This window comes from Macrobrachium rosenbergii, chromosome 12 (assembly GCF_040412425.1).
Source record: "Macrobrachium rosenbergii isolate ZJJX-2024 chromosome 12, ASM4041242v1, whole genome shotgun sequence".
NCBI lineage: Eukaryota > Metazoa > Arthropoda > Malacostraca > Decapoda > Palaemonidae > Macrobrachium > Macrobrachium rosenbergii.
Genome location: NC_089752.1, coordinates 25206825 through 25228000, shown reverse-complemented (window position 1 = coordinate 25228000; position 21176 = coordinate 25206825). Strand labels below are relative to the sequence as shown.

The 21176-nt window shown below is 35.3% G+C and overlaps 1 protein-coding gene across 1 annotated transcript in view; it reads right to left on the bottom strand.

The window, feature by feature from the left end:
• Window positions 1-651: 651 nt before the first annotated feature.
• Window positions 652-21176, bottom strand: part of LOC136844448 (zwei Ig domain protein zig-8-like) — a 356145-nt gene continuing 335620 nt past the window's right edge. Inside the window, exons 5-12 of the mRNA XM_067113695.1 lie at window positions 20119-20175; window positions 12594-12766; window positions 11443-11572; window positions 9278-9422; window positions 5018-5900; window positions 4250-4413; window positions 2222-2312; window positions 652-2055 (exon numbers count right to left, since the gene is read on the bottom strand). Of these exons, the coding sequence (XP_066969796.1) occupies window positions 9337-9422; window positions 11443-11572; window positions 12594-12766; window positions 20119-20175 (446 nt within the window). The 3' untranslated portion in view covers window positions 652-2055; window positions 2222-2312; window positions 4250-4413; window positions 5018-5900; window positions 9278-9336. The remainder of the gene's footprint in view (window positions 2056-2221; window positions 2313-4249; window positions 4414-5017; window positions 5901-9277; window positions 9423-11442; window positions 11573-12593; window positions 12767-20118; window positions 20176-21176) is intronic.

Here is a 21176-nt window from a genome sequence, read left to right as displayed (position 1 = left end):
CTCACTAAAATAAACGAAAATGTGCTGTTGCTCTGGCCTTCAATGATATCTTGGGCGCCCACTAGAGTGGGAGCATAAATGCCACATAAATTTCAATGGCAATGGCCATGTGTGTTACCATGTCATCAAGGCTTCTGTGCTGGAAAAATTTATTCATATCAGACCATTGGAAGGTATCCGAAATAGTAATTTCAATGGCACTAGCAAACTGGTTATAGGTGAAAATCAGAATATAGAAACCAAACTTCAACAATAATTCAATCTACAACGTACAAAGAAAAAAAATGTCTTACCAAACACGCTTGTAAGAAGTTAGTCATACTTCGGTTAACAAATGTCTCGATTAACAGACAATTTGGTTAGATGTTTTTTTCTGAGGAAAAACCTACTCTATTACAGGACTTTTACTTAGTTTAAGGAAGAACAAAGATGACCGGCTAAAAAAAAAGTATGGGAGTGGGCACGTAATGTGTGTGTGCGGTTCTGAATTGAGACAAAGAGGAAGCATTCAGTGTCATTAAGTGCATAACTTCGCTAAACAGTCTCGCGTTTATTTGAGGGATTTTGTCGATTATAGTGCAAAAATATGCTATCATTGGGCCTAAAATAGTTAGAGATGACAGCAAACCAGGAAAAAAGTAGACTGGAAAATGATAAAGGATGCTCCAAGTTTATTAATAAAAAAATGTGGAAAAATTGGCAGAAATATAGTTTTCTTGAAAAATATCACCCGGACAAAGCTGTAGCAAACTGTTATAAACCTGCTGAATGACAATGCTATGTTTCACTTTAGGAACACTTAAAAATTCCGGCAAAACCAAACATCATGGGACAGGTCTTTAGTGAGATATAAATACAGCGGGTCTCAAGAAGAAAGCACTAAAAAGAGACACATGGGAAAAACAACCCCAAAAACAACATTACCTCCCATTTTCATGGAAGGGGCTCCCCCTCTCAAACAATAACTTATCTCCTCCTCTTTACCTTCCTCAGAATCTACCGCATATGCCACCAACTCCCCTAATTATAGGTAAAGTGAGAATACATTTGTATTTATTTCATCTGTTTAATTGTTATATCTCAGTTAAAATGCTTTCATCTGTTGCATTTTTGGAGATCTGGAACAGATTAATCCAACTCCCATTACTTCTCATGGGAAAAGTTTGCTTGGTCAAAGATAGGCTGGTTAAAGGGCAGCCCTCTGGAATGGATTATGTCAGTTAACCGAGGTATGACAGTATGAATAAGGAACATCTGTTAATGGACTATGCTTTCTAAAAAATATCTTACTGTCATCTGCACCAATCTGAATCAAAACTAAATTTATGCCAAAACTATAAAGCAACGATCATTTTAATAAGATTTATTGAGATATAGTAAAAATAAAGTTACGTTAAAAAGTAAGGTATGTACAATAACATACAATCAACTTGATCTGTTGTCAGGCAGTTAGTTAATTGGAAATAATATCAATTTTCAGTTTACGATAGTCTCCACTGATAATTTTAAACTACCTATATCTAATTAGGTTTTGTTAAAACAGAAAACAGCTATAAGGATAGCAACCTAACCAAATATTGCAAAAAGGGTCTTTTTTTATGAACACGTTCAAAGTGAAGAGCAAAACGGAAAATATATTAATCCACAAATAACCTGATGCAGGAATGCAAGTTGACTAAGACCTGAACTAGTTAAAATGAATAAAACTTAACAGTTAAAAAAGTAGGTTCAGAAGTAGCCACAACATCATACAAAACACTCCCTGGATGAAACAAATAACAGAAAACCTAAGGTACTTACAAGTAAGTTATAAAAAACAAGGAACTTATAAAAAGGAATTAATTAAGTGGAAAATTGTCCGACAGCAACCAGATTGACGCCTAGAGTAGCCAGTGCTATGCGGTATCAAACAGCTCAAGGGCACAGAACTACAGGCTAAGGTTGTGAGTCTTTTCCAGTCCTATGCTCCACAATTATTAAGTGCAGAATGTTTATCTGAGGTACTGTAACTCAACAGTGCTTCCATCCATTCATAAGATACTGTCTTCATGTTACCTGCATAGAAAGTTTTTCATCAAAATGTGCAAATGATAAAGAAAAAAGTCATCAAAAGACAATGAAAATCAACATCAGTGGAAGACTAATTTTATTACTTTTTTGGTGGTCTCAAATGATGTATAATATTCATAATGGTAATAATAGTCAAATCTTTACAACTTACAAAGACAACATTTTTTTAAACACCCTCTCACACTGGTTTTCTATCTGCCATATTACTGAAGATGTCTTTCCACGACCAACCCTTGAAAGACCTGTGGACAGAATTGAAAGCATATTAAGTTTTTAATTATGATAAACAGACAATACGTTCAGTTTTACTGCACTTCAGTAACTGTCCCTGTAATATTGATCTGCTGATGATAACTTTAGTAACTGACTACAACCTACAGAAAATAAAGTTTATGACTAAGAGGAGTTCCATAGAAACTGTTCTGTTTGAATGTGTTACATTACAGTAGCAACTTTAATGTTTTCTTTCCATTGGGTTATGAAGGATTACTAACAACATATATTGTAGAATAATAGGGTATTCCTGCAGCACATTCCCTTAGCAAAGTGGGCAGAGATTTTGGTGCATACTATGGTTGTATTTAATTTTTTTTTGTACATTCCCATATCCTGAAAATGATGGATGATATTTGCAAGTGTGCTCATTGGCCTTATACTCCTTTTGGTCCTCCTCTTGCTCCAATTCAGGAGAGTGTAACATCCTAATAAATTTGTGGCGAGTCATTAGCATATTATTTTATGTCACTGATGACATCCAAATATACTTTGTAATGAATTTGAATGATAAGGTGATAATTAATTATTTATGTAAAATACACAAGTGTCTTTTATTTGACTATCAGATGTTTGTAAATTGGAGCAGAATTCTATACATCAAGGGCAAGAGGCCCAGCTAGTCAGGTGTTGTGTGAAAGACTGAGCCTGGGAAGACCTCCTTTGTAGTCTACAAAAAAGTCAGCATGTCACTTGTAGCTCAAAGAATACTGATATAACCCCAATCTATATTCCATTGCTTTGGCTTGATCATTTTACTATGGCTCATCTTCCTTGGTGATAAAGGAATATATTACTATATGTTTATTGTTGGAAAATTACTTGACCTTGAGCAAGATGAGTCAGAAGAGAAAAGAAGTTTCTCGTACTATAATCTATTTCACTTGTCAGGTCTATCAGTTTTAAATGTGAGACCCTATTTGAGTGTTTCTTGTAGAGGCACTTGCTCTAAAGAATAACAAGGATGCTCCCTTGAGGTATTCGTTATCAGGGAGTGACTGAAAATTTGCTAAAGTTTGATAATATTCAAGAGGATATAATCAAGACAAGAAGTTGTATCTCTACATTAATGCTAGAGCTGAACACAACTACACTAAAGCCAGAAGGGTGGATCGGTAACAAAAAAAAAAAAAAAAGGGAAAAGAATTATTATGTTACTAACTAAAAGTATAAATACTGCAAGTGGATGTAGCACTTATGCTTTTCACTTTCTTTCCTAGATTTATCTGCAAGTATGAGCAGAAACAGGAAATCCAGAATACATAAATAAAAGGTGATGGTTTTGTAAAACTTTATGTACTGACAGGATAGTTCACTCCCACTTCAGATGATGTTTACTGTAAATTATCTAGGTTAAACAGCATGCTGCTGGCAACTTTTTGGTTCTATGGTAGTATTGCATAATGATAAATTTGTTCATATAATAAATAAAAACACGTAAGAGGGTAGCAATTCTTGAAAGTCTTGACATATAGAACTTTTCATTATATGAACTGTTTCCAGTCATATCACAACGATCTGAATTTCAAGTAGCTGTTATAAGTCTAGTATAATACTACCAGGAAAAGAAAAGTTTTTGGCACCCTAAAGAATATAATGATATACATCCTCAGGGACTTTACTCCATATCCCGAAGGAGCTGCCTGAGTGATACACAATTAAAGTCTCATACGACCGTCATTAGATTCTGATGAAGAGATCATCCTGTTTCACTAAATAAACTTGGCCAATACAAACATTATATCTTGAGAAAGCAAGAAACTTAATTTATTTAAAACAATGTGAAGTCCTGAGGTACTATCAGTATGAATCAATGTTCCTGTCTATTAAAAATCTATAATATAAAGATAATGATGAGTATGACAGCAATAAAATCACAACAGTGCACATTAAAACCTGTACTGACTCTGACTGTCCTGGATTTAAAGCGCCTTCATAATGAAAGAATTTTATGAAAGGAAACTAAGCATCACCACAGTATAGCTGGTATTCTCTTCCAAGCAGCCCCTCTGCAGTCACTTTCAGGTCGTAATGGTACCAGAGACAATGGTTTCAACCATGTACACGAACCTGTAAAGTACAGTTCCTCATTAATCTCTTGTACCTCTCTCAGAAAATGAGAGAAACAACTTTAATGATCCAGGTAAATCTAATATATAGCATATACCATAAAATGTTTAAGAAAAATACGGATCAGTGAATCAAACAATTTCAAAGGGATGAAAAATAAATTATGCTATCAAGTAATGCAAAGACTGACGAAAAGCTAAAGTCTGCCTACAAAAGATAAAATGATGTTTTGTCAGTCCATTACTATCACTTAATAGCAGTTTTATAGATAGTTTTCCTTTCATCAAGAACCATGTAACTCTGAAATAGGTATATCTGGACTAAAATGAAAAGGAAATTGAATTCTATTTCAGAGCAGTATCTCTGACAATGATGACATGATACTTATAAGTATACTGTAATGTATCTGCATATGTCAGGAAAAGATGCAGATGTATTCTGTACTGAACATTGCAGAGACACAATGCACGTATTTCTTGCAAACCAAATACCATGACTGTACTGTATTTTATATACATATAAGAAGACTACACAACTAAACTTTAGAATACTTGTAAGCATGAAGTGGGTTATTTTCCGGAAAAAATTGAACACTGTAACATACCTTTGTAAACAGCTCTTCTTTCCCTCAATGAAGAACACTCTTCTGTGCACCTCCTCTGAAATTCTTGAGTTTTAAGTGCTTTTGTTGGTACTGTATACACCACATAAATATAGCTTGTATCAACCGACAGGTTTCTTTGAGATCAAACATTCCTGACACTAAAAACACCCCTTGTAAATGAATGATACAGAGCATTTTACAGCGTCACAAAAACAAGAAGTTTGATGGTTCTTTTACTATAAAGATGTGATTTTCATTAAAATGAAAAACTAGTGTCATTACTACAACTTGATGTTGTGGATGACAACTGTTGTAAATGAATATTCATCACCCTTGCAAAGAAAGCAATCAAGAGCTCAGGACAGACTCTGAGGAGCAATTCAATCATTTCCTTCTGAACCAAAATATTTTGATCTGCAAGCTGAGCGAAATGACAATGTTCTTTTTATCATATATTAGCTCACTTCTAAATAGGAGCATGAAAAGAAATTTTTGGAAACTGGATTTCATGTCTTACACCTTTTTCTGACATACTGATCATTTGTTTTGTATTTCACCACATAGAGCCTTTTCCTTTCCATTCTGACGACACTGCCAAAGGAGAAGAGACTTCCTTGAACCAATATTCTCAAACGTGTATGAATTCTTCGGTGGATGGCAGTCTTATGAATGGTAGTGTGAAAGCAGCAATCACGCTCTTTATTGGCCTTTTATTTGTAAATGAGAACCCGAACAGGCTGTCAAATCCATCCTAGCCAATGGCAGGTATAACCTGTCTGGATAGTCATGAGCTCCAATCAAGATGCTTCTCTCTAGCTGCTCACCACCACTATATTCCATTTTATTTACTTCCTAGATGTTCTTGGTGACAGCATTTCCAGATCTGAAAATGGGAAGACCCTTGTAAAACATATATCTATTTTGAGTAAGTTTTTGACTGGCACATCAAAAGACAATACCGTAAGAAGTTATCAAATGTTACCTTAATGTTATCTTATCAGCTGTAGTGTATTTGAAGTTTAAGGTTCAAATATCCAACCATCATTCACTCCAGAATTTTTGTAATATCAGCGTAAAGCATTGCACTGATATTCTTTCCTTTCATCCAATAATTATTTAATTACTGTGCAACGTCTTTCATCTTAGTTTATGAAGAAAATAATTACGTATACCGAAAACACGGCTTATACAACATAATACTTTATAAAAAAGATGCTTTAAATTATTAAATAGAAATTTCATATGATCCTTTTGCTGTCGCTTATTATAGACAACCTGTTCTAATAATATTGTTTATGACTCCGGTATTTATTTTGCTAACAGTTCTTTCCAGCATGCAAGATGAGGTTCCCAATACCTTGGAGATCTTTCAAAAGTTATACTTCCCTTTTCTAAAACACCACTTATCTCTATGAGACACTTCAGCAATCCCTGGAGTGTCACCGTACTTAAGTAAAAACTTTTTATTTTTTTTTTCATCTTTTAGTATTTATTTTAATACAGAAGCTGGACAAAATTATATAAATTCATTGCTTTAAATCCTGCATCTGTTATTTGTGACCTTTATTATTACTTCGGCATTTCATTTCACTAAACCAAAGCTGCAGATAAAATGCCTTTATTATCTGATAATTTTTACTTCTATATACAGACAACTGTTCCATGTAATTTGTGTCATGGGACCTCAATCTCAGTCTAATGATAGACATCTGTCATATAACACAAAATATGATGTTGAAATACTTCACAGCAATTTTCAGGGTATGGTTTTCAGCTGACTGTCCCTTTCCAGATACCTGACATCCTCATTAATTTGATTTTCGATTTACAGACACTAAAAAGAATAATATGCAACCTAGACAGCTGTGGGAGTGGTCTGTATCCAGATAGGGGGTTTTCATCGTGTTAAAAAAAAAGCTTTGAATACTTTGTTCAAAATTCAGTACATTTTTTCCTTTATTATTTCAATCCAACACTGTCACAAAAGAGACAAAATTGTGCAATACGCAATGATGCTACTGCTCTAAAAGGAAGATGAATTCAAATTGCAATATTCATGTCTAATATCTATCCTTCAAGTACTCTTTCAAGTCGCTGAAAAGTTAAATTTTTTTTTATCCTATAATGGTACCTTCAGACTATACGGTACATTATTGTTCTTATCCTCATTGTGCACACCAGTATGTGATCAACCCAGTACTTGTGTTTCCTTTGAGATCTTGAAAGTTTTATCTAATGTAACCTTGATAATGGACAGAAGTTTAGATTTGGTCATTTTTCAAGTCTGGGCTGCCTTTGATTTATTGTGTATTTAACAATAAATCACTTACTAATGGCAACGATGTGCTGAAGAACATGCATAATGGATTTCCATAGTTTTTCCTACTATGGGCTGTAGAATTTTTGATGTTAATGATTTTTTTAAAGAAGTGATTTAACCTGTCTAGTGTTCCCTTGTTCCTTTGCAGAAAAAATGGTACAGTATATTAAGAGTTTTAAGACTTTTGGAGGCCTTTCTATTCTGAAAAAATCTTCTTATTCTTTTATTCGGCCATGTTCTGAATACTGTTCACTAGTTTGGTCTTCGGCAGCTGACTTTCTTCTTTTACAGTTGGGAAAGGTAAAGAGCATAATCACTGCTAGTTGGATAAAAACTTGAGTTCTATTAAATTTCTTGTTGCAGATCTCAGTCACATTAGTTTGTTCATATGGGTATAAATGTGTTAGTTTTTAATCTTTTATAGTTTGTTCATTTGTGTGGTTCAATACCTCATGTTTATCTGTAAATGTTATCCTAGTTGTTAGCAAACAACAGGATGATCGTCCTAGTTGCGTAGTGGAATCGTTGGAACGTCAGAAGTTCAAATGAAGTGTAAATGCTTTTATTTATCAATAAGGTTACACGAGTTTATCTGTTTTATCATATTTGCTTCACTTTGGTATTTCTGTTATGTAGATTGTTCTTAATTCATGTATTTTTTTTCTCGTAATAGGTTGCTTTCTTTATTGGGGCTTTTCCTACCAGTGTTGCTGCTTGGCTAATAATAACAAAGATGATGTGATAGTTGGCGATACAATTACATAGTATTGACTCAATAATTATTCAAATAGTGTTCTTGTATATGCATATCAGAAGCATCCTGGAAAAATTATCTTCTAAACACAATGAACGAATAGAGGACTTTACTCTTCTCATCAATGGTAACGATAACCTAGACCATCTTCCCAAAGTTTAATTTTCTCAGGTTCTATCAAATGGTCCATAAACTATCGTCCACAGTGTCTGAACTTTCCAAGGTAGCCTCTGTAATTAATTTTTTTATTGGGCGTCTACTTTCTATTCCATAACCCACTGTCATGTAAAAGAGGTCTACAGTTATCTTGACAGTTGTTCTTGGAACGTCATCCTGGCAGTGCAGCGATGTGAAATTTTAAAGTGGTTTCAGCGCTGCCTTAAGGGGTCATTCCTCAGCATTATGGTCAACTTAGTTCTTATTATTTAGTTAATAAGTATTCATTTACTAACTACGTATCAAGCTTACATATTCATATTTTCTTTTACCTGTTTTTCCATACAAGGGTATTTAATTCTAAAAAAGCATCCTAATATGTTACAGGCCTTTTCGAAACTGTTCCATAAGAATGTGCATGCAACAATTATAATAAGTTTAACAACAACTAAAACTGGTACTGAAATCTAGCCACTTAGTAGGTAAATTGACAGGATTAAAATAAAAACTAACCATGTGTTAGAGGAACTGGTAATACTATGTGACAATGTTAAAAATAAACTGTCTGACAATTACTTGATTTTCCACTCAAAACAACTAACAAAACTTGAGAGTTACATAGCAGTTTAAGCATGTATCCAGAATAATGCGAGACTTTAGTTAACACGATTATGTGAAAAGGAAGATTTTTCATCCAAATTGGAAAGAAATACTTTATTAGTTTTGCTTACAGGAAGTAAAAAATACTTCCTTAATGTAGCAGCATAAAATGGAAAACGTGTATGACCTCTATCTCTAATTAACAAGGCCTCCTCCAGGGTTATTTAGAGTTTCTATCAAAATCAAAAATAAATTTCAGCTTTAATTGAGAGCACAGATATTGTTGAACATATGTCAATCCAAGCCAGTTTCACAGTATTTCCAGTATTACTCTCCATAAAATTGCTAGAGACTAGATGACAGTAAAGACGTCAACATAGTATTCCTTTTAATGTAAGCAAAATCAGACGATACCTAAAGCGCGGCTTACCAGCGATGTCTCTTGTTCGAAAGTCATGGATGTGTGGGATGACATTATCACATACCAGGTCAAAGGAAGAAGAAAACGACGTGTTGCTTAGCGTTTACAGATGCATCACTCTGTCCATTCTGCTGAACCGCAGCTTGATGCTGACCTGCAACAAGTACAATAATATATGGGGATACTGCTTTGTTTTAATACCGGTCCTTTGGGCCATGAAGCAATTTACACGTTGTGTACTACATTTTAAAAAGGTAAAACCTAGTAGAAAACAGATAAGAATGGTTTCGATGTAAACAAGTCTCATGGCTGTGAAATCAATGCAGACATCAAAGAAATACAATGAAATGATAAACATTCAAAAGGGAGATGTTAATCTTATCATCAAGCAGGATGAAAAAATTCCTGTGCAAACACAGGAACTTTAAACTTTAATAAAGTAACGATATATTCATGCATGAACAATGAAAATATAGATTTTTGTTTTTACAAAGGTATAACAGAAAAAACATGACAATTTCTGTTGTCACAATTATCACTTAAATGTAGAATCCATAATGAACCCTGTCCAAAAAATTTCTGTTTGTATCAACTACTTCGCATGCCTCGACAAAAGGCTCTCACCTCTACCTTGTGCGGAATCTCTGCCTTTCTGAGTACTAAGACCCTTCTTCTCTGGAAACTTTCAACTTCATCTAGCCAGAACTACTCTATCCTCTCTCTTCCTTCCTTAAAAAAACTTGTGAATCAGGCGTATTTTTCACTAACCTATCGTCCATAATTCTCTTAAAATGACCAAGCCACCTCTAAATATTTTGGCTCTTCTTTCCAACTTCGCTAACATTTTTGCCACATCTTTATCGCAATCGCATCTGCTTATTTCTCACTCTTTTAACACTTCTCCACATGCTACGGTACACGAAAAATTAACCTCCAGCGGTGTAAGTAGCGTTAGTGGCGCCCAGGGCGGACTCTGAAAGTCCCGCCCCATTCCCATGCTAAAAAGTACTAAAGTGGTGAAAATTAAACGCACATTTTAAGCCTTAACATCTCAAATCATTTATTTTATTTCATAAAGCTAAAACAAAAACAACGCAGCAGATTTACAACGGCTTGCCGTTGTCGAAAATCGCTTACTGTCCAACAGCAGAGTCGATAAATCACTGTTCAGTGTTCGATCAGATGAAATATGCTAGAAAATCTAGAATTATGCCAGACCAGACCTGCTCAAAGATGCTGAGTGCGGCCTGGGCAGTGCACTTAGGAAGGAACACCCTCAACCCGCCCACCTTAGTTTCGCCACTGCCTCAATTGCTTTCACCCTTTTCTCCCATTCTCATTCATCTGCGAAGGAGTTAAGAAAAGCTGGCTCAGCAATATCCTCATCCATCATAACTTTTGCCTCCCTAGTCACTCCTCTTCTATTCTAAATATTTTGCACAGACCTGGCTACCTTCTATGTTTCACCTATTCTATGGTTCACTTTTCGTCTGCTATGCATCATTCATTTCATATATTTCAACATGCCTTTATGAACCAACCACTTCCATTTTTCTTCCATATATAATTCAATTTATTGCTCTAACTTTCTGCTTCCATATACCTTCATAACTTTACTCTTTCTAACATTTCTTTTCAACTTTCTCTATTAAAAAACCTCAAACTCTTTCATTAGCCTCTGTAGCTTCTTATCAACATCATCAACTACCACTATTATTTGCAACACTCCAGTCTGGGCCCCTTGCCTTATGCCGTAAGCTCGCACCTCTAGATTCTGTTGTTGCTCTGACTTATTTCATCACTAAAGTCGTAAAATCACAAAAAAATCAAGGAGACATAACGCTCCATTTTCTGAAACCCATATTTACGCCAAACTAGTCACTTTGCTATCTGCACATTCTACTAAAAGCTTCTCTCTTAATCAAATCAAACCTTCAATCTCTCTCAACAGATTACTTTCTACGCCATTCCCCTCCAACAAAATCCACGTTCCCTTTCTCATCAGTTCCACTGTTTTATTTTCTAGGCTATACGAGTATATGCCTCTTATTGCTTTTCGTCCTTAATTTTCCTTTGAAAAAGGCTACTGTCATTCTGACCCTGAGATGGGGAATAGCCACTGCATATTCCTAAGGCATGCAGTCAGCTACGAGTCAAAATAGCGAAACACTTACTTGACTGTATGTGAACAGAGACAGAGGCTGATCCTCCAGTGTCAGGTCTGCAGCTGTACCTTCCGGAATCTTGAGGTGTTACGTTCGAGAGCATTAGCCGACCTATGGTCCTCTTACTTGTTTTCTCCGTCTAGAAGGAAATGAAGCACCATAAGGGATCACGAACGCCACGTACTCTCCTTATATTTTTTCGATAACTTAAGGAAAAGAAAATGCTACAATGTTGGAACAGAGAAGCAGCTTCGCCTGCCTCAGTTCATACCAGAATAGTTCTTCTAAAGGGCAGTTGATAATTTACATTTCGACTTGGCATATGAAAAGATTTTTTTTTATAACAGAACTAACCTTTGCTATCCAGGTGTTGTGTGTGTGTGTGTGTGTGTGTGTGTGTGTGTGTGTGTGTGTGTGTGAGAGAGAGAGAGAGAGAGAGAGAGAGAGAGAGAGAGAGAGAGAGAGAGATACGCAAGAATCTCTCCCAAGCGTATATCTCTGGGAGGGGAGTAATACATAAATACATAATTAATTAGAACTCTCTAACAGAATGCGCTATGAAAAAACTAGTAAGTTCGGTGGATGAAGCTCCCCATTTAATTCCACAGGTTTAATGGCAAGAACGCTTCTGGAAAACGGCAATTCATAAAATTACACAAGTCTAACATCATGCTGTTACTGACTGACGCCACTTGGAGACGGAACGAGGTATATTTATTTCAAATTTCCTCCCATAAGATCTTTACAAAATTTTCGATATCAAAACGGACGTTCAAGGGAAGCTTATCCACTTGGGAAAGATGAGAAAAATCTGGCTGTATATTTCACGAAAGGCTTATTTAGTACATATAAATTCAAGGGAAAGCAAACAAAAGCGTACTTATCGATCTACGTAAGGGACAAACTTTCGCGCTCATCCACGAGCACTTGCTTGCTCTTGATATATGCACGTTTTCAAGGAGAATAAAATTGATAAGCGTCTTCATTTAAGTTATATAATAGTGTATATCTCTCTCTCTCTCTCTCTCTCTCTCTCTCTCTCTCTCTCTCTCTCTCTCTCTCTCATCTGGCAAACGATTTCATTTACTTAGCCACGTACAAACTGTATCACTAGAAACATCCGCCCACGACTCTCTGTCCCTCTCTCGCATCCTATTTACCTGTAAGGCGATGCCTCCCCTGGGAGAATCGTACGTTAATCTGACGGCCCCTTGATACCATCGAACTTGGTTCGGTCCTTTCACGTAATTATGGACGATGTTGCATGTCAGTGAAAGGCTGCTCCCTTGTTGCATGTATCTCTCCTCGGGACCTTCGATGTTGACCTGAGTGTCTGAAAGACAGGAAAACATTGGTAGTTTAATTCAGAGCATCCGCTGATATATAACTGAATAATAATAATAATAATAATAATAATAATAATAATAATAATAATAATAATAATAATAATAATAATAACTTGTGTGATAAAAGACCACAGCTATACAGTAAGTGTATTACTATGTAAAAGACAGTTTTATTTAATTGTGGATTTTTATTACACAAACTGTTTTTCACGAGATTGTGAATTTCATAATAATAATAATAATAATAATAATAATAATAATAATAATAATAATAATAATAATAATAATAACTTGTCTGATAAAAGACCACAGTTATACAGTAAAGTGTATTACTATGTAAAAGACAGTTTACTATATAATTTAATTTTATTAATGAAACTGTTTTTTCATGAGTAGAATTTCATAATAATAATAATAATAATAATAATAATAATAATAATAATAATAATAATAATAACAACTAAGTAGAGTACTTCTGCTTCTTAGGCAACTAGGAGAGGTATGATATTCGACACAACTTGCGCGCACATCATGAACTGTAATGTTCGATGGGACACTAATTGTAGCAGCATTTTTTGTCTGTTGCCGGATTTATTCAGACTTTCAACATCACAAAATCTTCTGAAGCTTCGATGATGAACGTTAAAAAGTTTTCCGGTTACAATAAATAGTGCCTATATATAGAATTTTCTTAAAATTACATGTCTGAATAAAACTCCCATACACACCAAATATCTGATTAATAGTACATACTTTTATTATATATATATATATATATATATATATATATATATATATATATATATATATATATATATATATATATATATATATGTATTTAAACATATATACATAGAATATACACATATATACACATATACATAAATATACATATATATATATATGTGTGTGTGTATGTATATTTAAAGGTGCTTTTATGACTAATGTGTAGTGTACCAAGCCTCATTCTTAATTGACTAAAGTGATATGACTTTCAGGTAGCGTAAAACCGAGTTCCTTTTCGGCGACTTTATTGCAAAAGTCCATTTGGGAATTCGCGACGGTTATGAGAGAGAGAGAGAGAGAGAGAGAGAGAGAGAGAGAGAGAGAGAGAGAGAGTCGGAAGGCAAGCAGCTGAATGGTCAGTGACAAGATCCCGGGGTTAAGGGAAGGACAGTTCTTTCACTGATATATAACTGTAAGTAATAATACAATAGTCTTGGTTATGTCTTATTCTCTACAAGAGACTAGAACAGAAATGTGTTTTTCCTATTTGCTTCGTTATGAAAGAATTTACTATTAAGCTCTTCAGCAAATTTCATTTTTTGCGTATTTTCCACCTCTAAAGTGTCAGGTTGCTGACCTCAGACCATTCAAAGGCACTTTAGATCGCTGTATAAAGTGGCAAGTGTACAACATCTCGAAGTGCTATGCGAAAAGTTAGAAAGCAATATGATAAGAGCTGTCTATGACATACAAATACCTGGATAAAGCTTATGACGGAATCGATAGAAAGGCAATGGGAGGCTGTAAGGTATAGAAGATAGGTTGCTGAGACCTATTAAAATCCTTTTTTTATTTTTATACATGGGAAGCATGGGACACTATACGGTAGTTTAGAGTGTGAGTGGTTTGGTGTAAAAGTTGGTCAGGGACAAGGGCGTCATGTCTCCAAGATGTTTAATGGGTCAGAGGCAAGAGCGTCATGTGTCCATGATTGTTTAATGCGTCAAAGACAAGGGCGTCATGTGCCCATGATTGTTTAATGGGCGAGAGACAAGGGCGTTATGTGTCCATAATGTTTAATGGTTAGAGACAAGGGAGCCACGTTTCCATGATTGTTTAATATTTTTTAATATCTTTTGGATGGAGGATTGCGTGGAACCTGAAAAGGAAATTAGCAGTAAGTAAAAAAAACTGTGGGATAAGAAACTGACCTGTAAATGAAGTGTGCATGGTTGAAGTTTGAAGATGATACAGTGCTGATTGAAGAGTTATGAAAAACTGCAGAAATTGTAGAGAGAAAGAGTCACAAAGTGGGGGAAGGAAGAAAGGCAGCAGGGAGTGTTTAATAGATTTGTTTGGATGAGAATAACAGTGACATTGGAACCCCAGGCAGGAATGTACCAATGGAATGTCGAGCCCATTATAGAAGTAGTGTGGATGATGAAAGTGCAAAAGCATATAAAGTGAAATTCACTTTCGGAAGTCATAATTTTGATTCTCTCTCTCTCTCTCTCTCTCAATCCGTCCAACAGAAATAAAAGTTGGTCACTGACGAAAACAGTTTTAAATATTTTGAGCGAAGAAAGGAGAGATTTATTTCAGTCGCGTCATTTCAGACACGTCAGTCTGCGTTCGTGACCCACCCACAGCCGCACTTCCGAAAATATCTCGGTTTTTCCCCCCCTTTTTTTTCGAGATGTCCACATCGGTACTTTAAAAGTTTTATACATTTCTTAACTCATAAAAGCGCCTGTGACTTGAACGGCGTTCCAGTAGCCACCTCAATTTCAGGTCAACTAATTCCGAGAGGTCTCCAGCTTATTAACAACCTCGACAAGGAGGTTACGGTACGTTTTGGGTTCAGTTTATATGCCAGCGAGTCATCGCAAAATTCGGGGTGGGGAGTTCTTGTGACTGGGTACTAGTGATTAGATTTTCGGAGGTGTCCGGATCAGGACCATTTGGGAGATCTGGGGGGAGAGGTGGATTGCTCAGCCATGGAAGAAGTTTGCTGTCTCTAATCTCCATTTATATATATATATATATATATATATATATATATATATATATATATATATATATATATATATATATATATATATATATAATATATATACATATACTGTATATACAGTATATACAGTATATATATATACACACAAATATATGTATATATATACACAGATATTTGTATACACATACACATTTATAATCTACTGGTCATTTTTAACGGATATGTATGCATTAGTTATTATAATGAGCTCGAAAATTTAAGAGGTCACTGAGGCTATTACAAATACACAAATATAATATAAATAATATATATATATATATATATAATATATATATATATATATATATATATATATATATATATATATATATATATATATATATATATATATATATATATGTGTGTGTGTGTGTGTATTCACATATTTACTATTGAATGGGAACAAGATATAACAGAAAGAATTCTTTTGAATGAGATTACTCGTCACCTCAGCATCTTTCTGCTGACGGATCGCTTCTACTTGCTCTTTTGAGGCAAAGACGCGTTTTTTTTGTCAATTTTTCTGACAACAGGTTTAATGCAAGTCCTACAACTATTTAAATTTTATTTTCAACGGACTTTTCTTATGCAAATGTCTGTACTTTATTGCTGTTGAATGCTTTGAAATCTTACGTTTTCAACTATCATCACGTTCATTGTGTAGCAGGATAAGTATTTCGGCTTCCTTCAGGTGCCTCCTTGGTTTTTTTATTTGTGCCTGAAAGCTTAACTGATTACGCACTGAAAAGGTCCTGCACTAAATATATATATATATATATATATATATATATATATATATATATATATAATATATATATATATATTTTTTTTTTTAAGCCCTCCTTCGTATACTTAGCAATATACTGCACATGTATTAACATCCTTTTTCCGGAACAGTCTATTTCTTAAGAAGTCAACTGACACTTTATTGGCTTTCTTTTGGATCTCTGCTGCAATACCCATCAGCAAAGTTTTTTTTTTAATCAAGTATTTGTAATTTTTTTTTTTTGTGTGTACCTTGTGTGCTTGTTATCACTCAGCTTCCATAAAGGTAAGAGTTGAGGCTGTTATAGGCATCCGCTTAAATTTGCTTGTCTTACACCGGTCATGCACTGGTAGCCTTTCGGGTCATACAGTCTTCCATTATTAGGCTTTTAATTTTCTGTAAAAGAAAACTATTTAGATGGCTTTCTGTCTGTTCGTCCACCCTCAGATCTTAAAAACTACTGAGGCTAGAGGGCTGCAAACTGGTATGTTGATCATCCACCCTCCAATCATCAAACATACCAAATTGCAGGCCTCTATCCTCAGAAGTTTTAAATTTATCTAAGGTTAAATTTAGCCATGACCGTGCGTCTGGCATCGCTATAGGTGCCAACAACACAGGCCACCACCGGGCTGTGGATGAAAGTTTCATGGGCCCCGGCTGAGGGCTTCATGGGCCGTGGCTGAGAGTTTCATACAGCATTATCATTATACGCTGTACAGAAAACTCAACTGCGCCGAAGAAACTTCGGCGCATTTTTCACTTGTTTCTTTCTAATTTTGGAGGACTGCTGTCTTTTGAAACTGCTCATACACGTATTTTGCTGAGGTACACCTTTTTAGTTTTCTCCTCAGAGTCTTTAAGGATATTTTTCATTTGCTTTTTCACGTCTTATATTCTCACGTCGTCACAGTAACTGCGCAGTAGTACAGTAAGCCCTCGGGCATTTCAACCTTCACACTCTTCAGATTACCTGTTACACACCGATAAGCTTCATGCTACTTCTCACTTTCGTTTTCGGGTCTTACTTCTTACGCCAGTCAGCACACTGTCATGCCCACGTGATGATTTTTTCTGCCTTGTTTTGTGGACAGGGCACTCACACTGAAATAGAAAGACTCGTTTCTTTTGGCTTTCTTATCTGGGCCTTACAGTAATCCCACGTCACGTGATGACGCACCGAAAAGGTTTACGGGATTCTTCGGTCTCTTTCTTCCTTTAATCGTTTGTGCAATTACGGACAAAATGACAGGATGCCAAGCTGTTGTGTTATTATGATCAATTTTCGATCATTTATTTTTGGTCTTCCAAGCACAAATGAGCCTACGGAGGTCCAGGAGGACTTTAATTTAACTTTCAACTAAGCACAATGGCAGTTCATTTGGAAACTGTGAGGGGAGTTTGGCTTTCGGTCATTTTCTGGATTATAGAACGGAATATAGAACTTAGGCCAAAGGCCTGGCGCTGGGGCCTATGAGGTCACTCAGCACTGATATGGAAACTGAGAGTAGAACAGTTTGAAAGGTGTAACGGGAAGAAAACCTCGCAGTGGCACTATGAAACAACTGTTAGGCGAGGGTGGATAGCAAGATGGAAGAAAGAGAATATGAATGGAGGGACAGTAAAAGGAGTGAAAGGGGTTGCAGCTAGGGGCCGAAGGGACGCTACAAACAAAGAGCCTTAAGTAATGCCTACAGTGCACCGCGTGCGGTGAACGGTGAACTGACGGCAAGACCCCACTACGGGAGGTTATTTTCTGTGCACAAGTATGCCTACTACCATTGTAATGGCAACTCTGTGAAGTGTTCTGACTTTCCTTGTCAACTTTTCCATGCACATTCGCCAAAATCTTATGCACTTGTAGACTCAGCCTTCCTTTAAAACTAATTACATGGATATGTCTCTTAGGTAATTTTACTTTTTTCTGGGTATCTTGAACCAATCAGATTAATAATTCCTTAATATGCCTCTGCCGAAATTTGTCTTGATTTATTAACCATTTCCTTGGACTGATTTCAGTTCAAGGGAATCACAATGACAAGATACTGGACTGTTTATACCTTACTTCTACTGGTCTTTCTTGAATACTTAATAGCACTCTACTAACTGATATGGCACTGAATGAACTGAGGATATTTATATTTTTTACTTGTGTATTTTCTTGGGCGTTTCTCATAACTCTTGGAAACTGTTTGTTCTTAAATTCTTTTACCTTCTCAGTTCATTCTGTATACCCGTTAACAAGCGAATATCTTTTGGCAATCCTTTGTGCTACCAAAGGCTCACAGTGGAGGTGCACCGTTTCCAGAGCGCTAATCATGAACTGCCCATCTCTTCAAGTTTTTGGGCTCCCTCTCTGGCCGCCCCCGGTTTTTTTCTGCACAAATGTTAACACAATAATTTCTGTCCATTTGTAAACACACTCATAATTCCAAGGTTAAACTTTGGGGATAAATTAATCTTCCGTCAAGACATGTTTTTGTTTAACAGTAAATGTTCTGGTTACTTTGGTTTCTTTTCAGGTTGCCTCCATACCATCTGTGCGCTGGCAAATATCAGAATAAAGCCTGCTTTGTTATCCGGATCTTTTCATGCTAGGAATCATCTGTTCTGCTTCTGCCTTCAATTTTAAGGTCCTACTACGTTTACATCGGTATGCCTCTAATATATTTTGAAGATTTGGCTATGTAGCTATATTCCCCAATTGAGTTTTGCAGAAAACTGTTGCATTAACAGACACACGATATATATATATATATATATATATATATATATATATATATATATATATATATATATATATATATATATATATATATATATAATGTAAACTTCAGAAGCCTCTCTCTTATTACAAGTATAAAGAAATTTACAAAGATTATGCAGTAAAACAAATTAGCAGTAACACAAACGAGTATATCAGTACGTACATAGAACGTTCGTTTGTCTTCGCTACAAGTCTTGTCAGCACTGAATATCTGTATGAGAGCAAAGAAACACCAAGAAGACTACCATTGACGCAGAGACAAGGTATGAAGGTAGAAAAGTTTGGAAAATGTAAAATGTATTAGATATAACCTGCATTGAGGTATTGGGACTTCTGTGATGAACGAGACCTGTTGTTATTCAAAATATCACCTGATTATGTTTTAGTGGCATTTAGTAGTTTGACAAATGTGTAGTCTAGCTGATGTTGCTATTAATCTAGAACTATTCACCAATTCAGTTCCTACTCAATTCTTTTCTCTGTATCACTGACAATTTCTACGATTGTTTTCCTACCAAAAAATTCCTCTGAAAAAAATTTGTGTTCAAACGATAAAAAAATTTTTTTTTTTTTTTGACACAACACACATTTATTTCCTTTCATTTATTGGAGTTTTACCTCTCAGTAAATTGACGTTGTTTACCAAAAGAGTAATTGATGGCAAGTGATAACGCATTAGGCATACATACTCCGGTCGGTACTATTAATCAATTCCGTTCCTTTGGTGACTTCATTATAATTTCGCAAGTCTTGTGAGTTAAAGGTTAAAGGAACTTCTGGGCTTTCAGCTTACGTGTTCAATAATTGTGTGTGTGTGTGTGTGTGTGTGTGTGTGTGTGTGTGTATGTGTGTGTGTGTGTGTGTGTGTGTGTGTGTGTGTGTGTGTGTGTGTGAGAGAGAGAGAGAGAGAGAGAGAGAGAGAGAGAGTGAGAGAGAGGCATACTTTTTCATGAAAAACTGTTCCGTTACTAATAGAGATAGATGAATAAATCGGTTGCCAGTATTTCTAAATTTTAGTTTTACTTACTGTTGTTGGCATCTGCATCGAGCTCGTGCTTGTAAAAGGGATCCTCCAAGTTTTTGTCTGGAAAAGAAAATTTGTGACCTGTTAGTAACCAAGAAAATTTTGACATTATTTAGCACGTGAAGAAAATATAGGAAAACCTCAGCTTCCGTACCTTTATATTATTCTTGAAGGGAGGCAATTAACACTTATTCCAGCTGGGAAAATATACGTCTCAGAAAAAGATAAAATATAAGGTATGACATTTACGCAGTCAAACATATTCTGTATCGATCTTTCTATTTATCTATCTGTTCATCTATATATGTTTGTGAGAGAAAGCGTATAGACATTGTATATATACACACACACACACACACACACATATATATATATATATATATATATATATATATATATATATATATATACATATATGTAATATATATATATATATATATATATATATACATATATATATATATATATATATATATATATATATATATATATATATATATATATATTATTTTTTTAAGATAGCAAACAAAATAATTGTAAACAACGACTAATGTTTTATTCACATTGCAGAATCACATTGCTGTAAGATATCCGACGTCTGCTATTATATCCTGTATATTTATGCATTCAGTGACTCTAATGATGATTTTTCTCTTCAAATCTCGACCCAACCTGTCAGACTCGATAGGAATTAGCTAAGTTTTTTTCAATCTTTTCGGTTTCACTGTCGCTGCCAAAGCAGTCATGCCCTGAACCACACCCAAATCAAATGAACTCGATAAGAAGCGACGTAGAAGAGAGAATGTTTCCCTTCATATCCAGAGGCCCCAAGCACATTGCTTTTGCAGTTCCAGTTCTACCGCGCCAAGAACAATGAGTCGTCATTTTGCTCAGAACTGGGGCTTGTTAACTAGGACGTAATTCGACAGCTCTGCCACAGTCAGCAAAAATAGGTCTACATAGTACTGTTTCCCTGTGACCTGACAGCTGTTGTACACACGACTCCTTGGGTTAAAGGGATCTATACCGGCTTCCATGATGGCAAAAAGCAAAATTCAAAA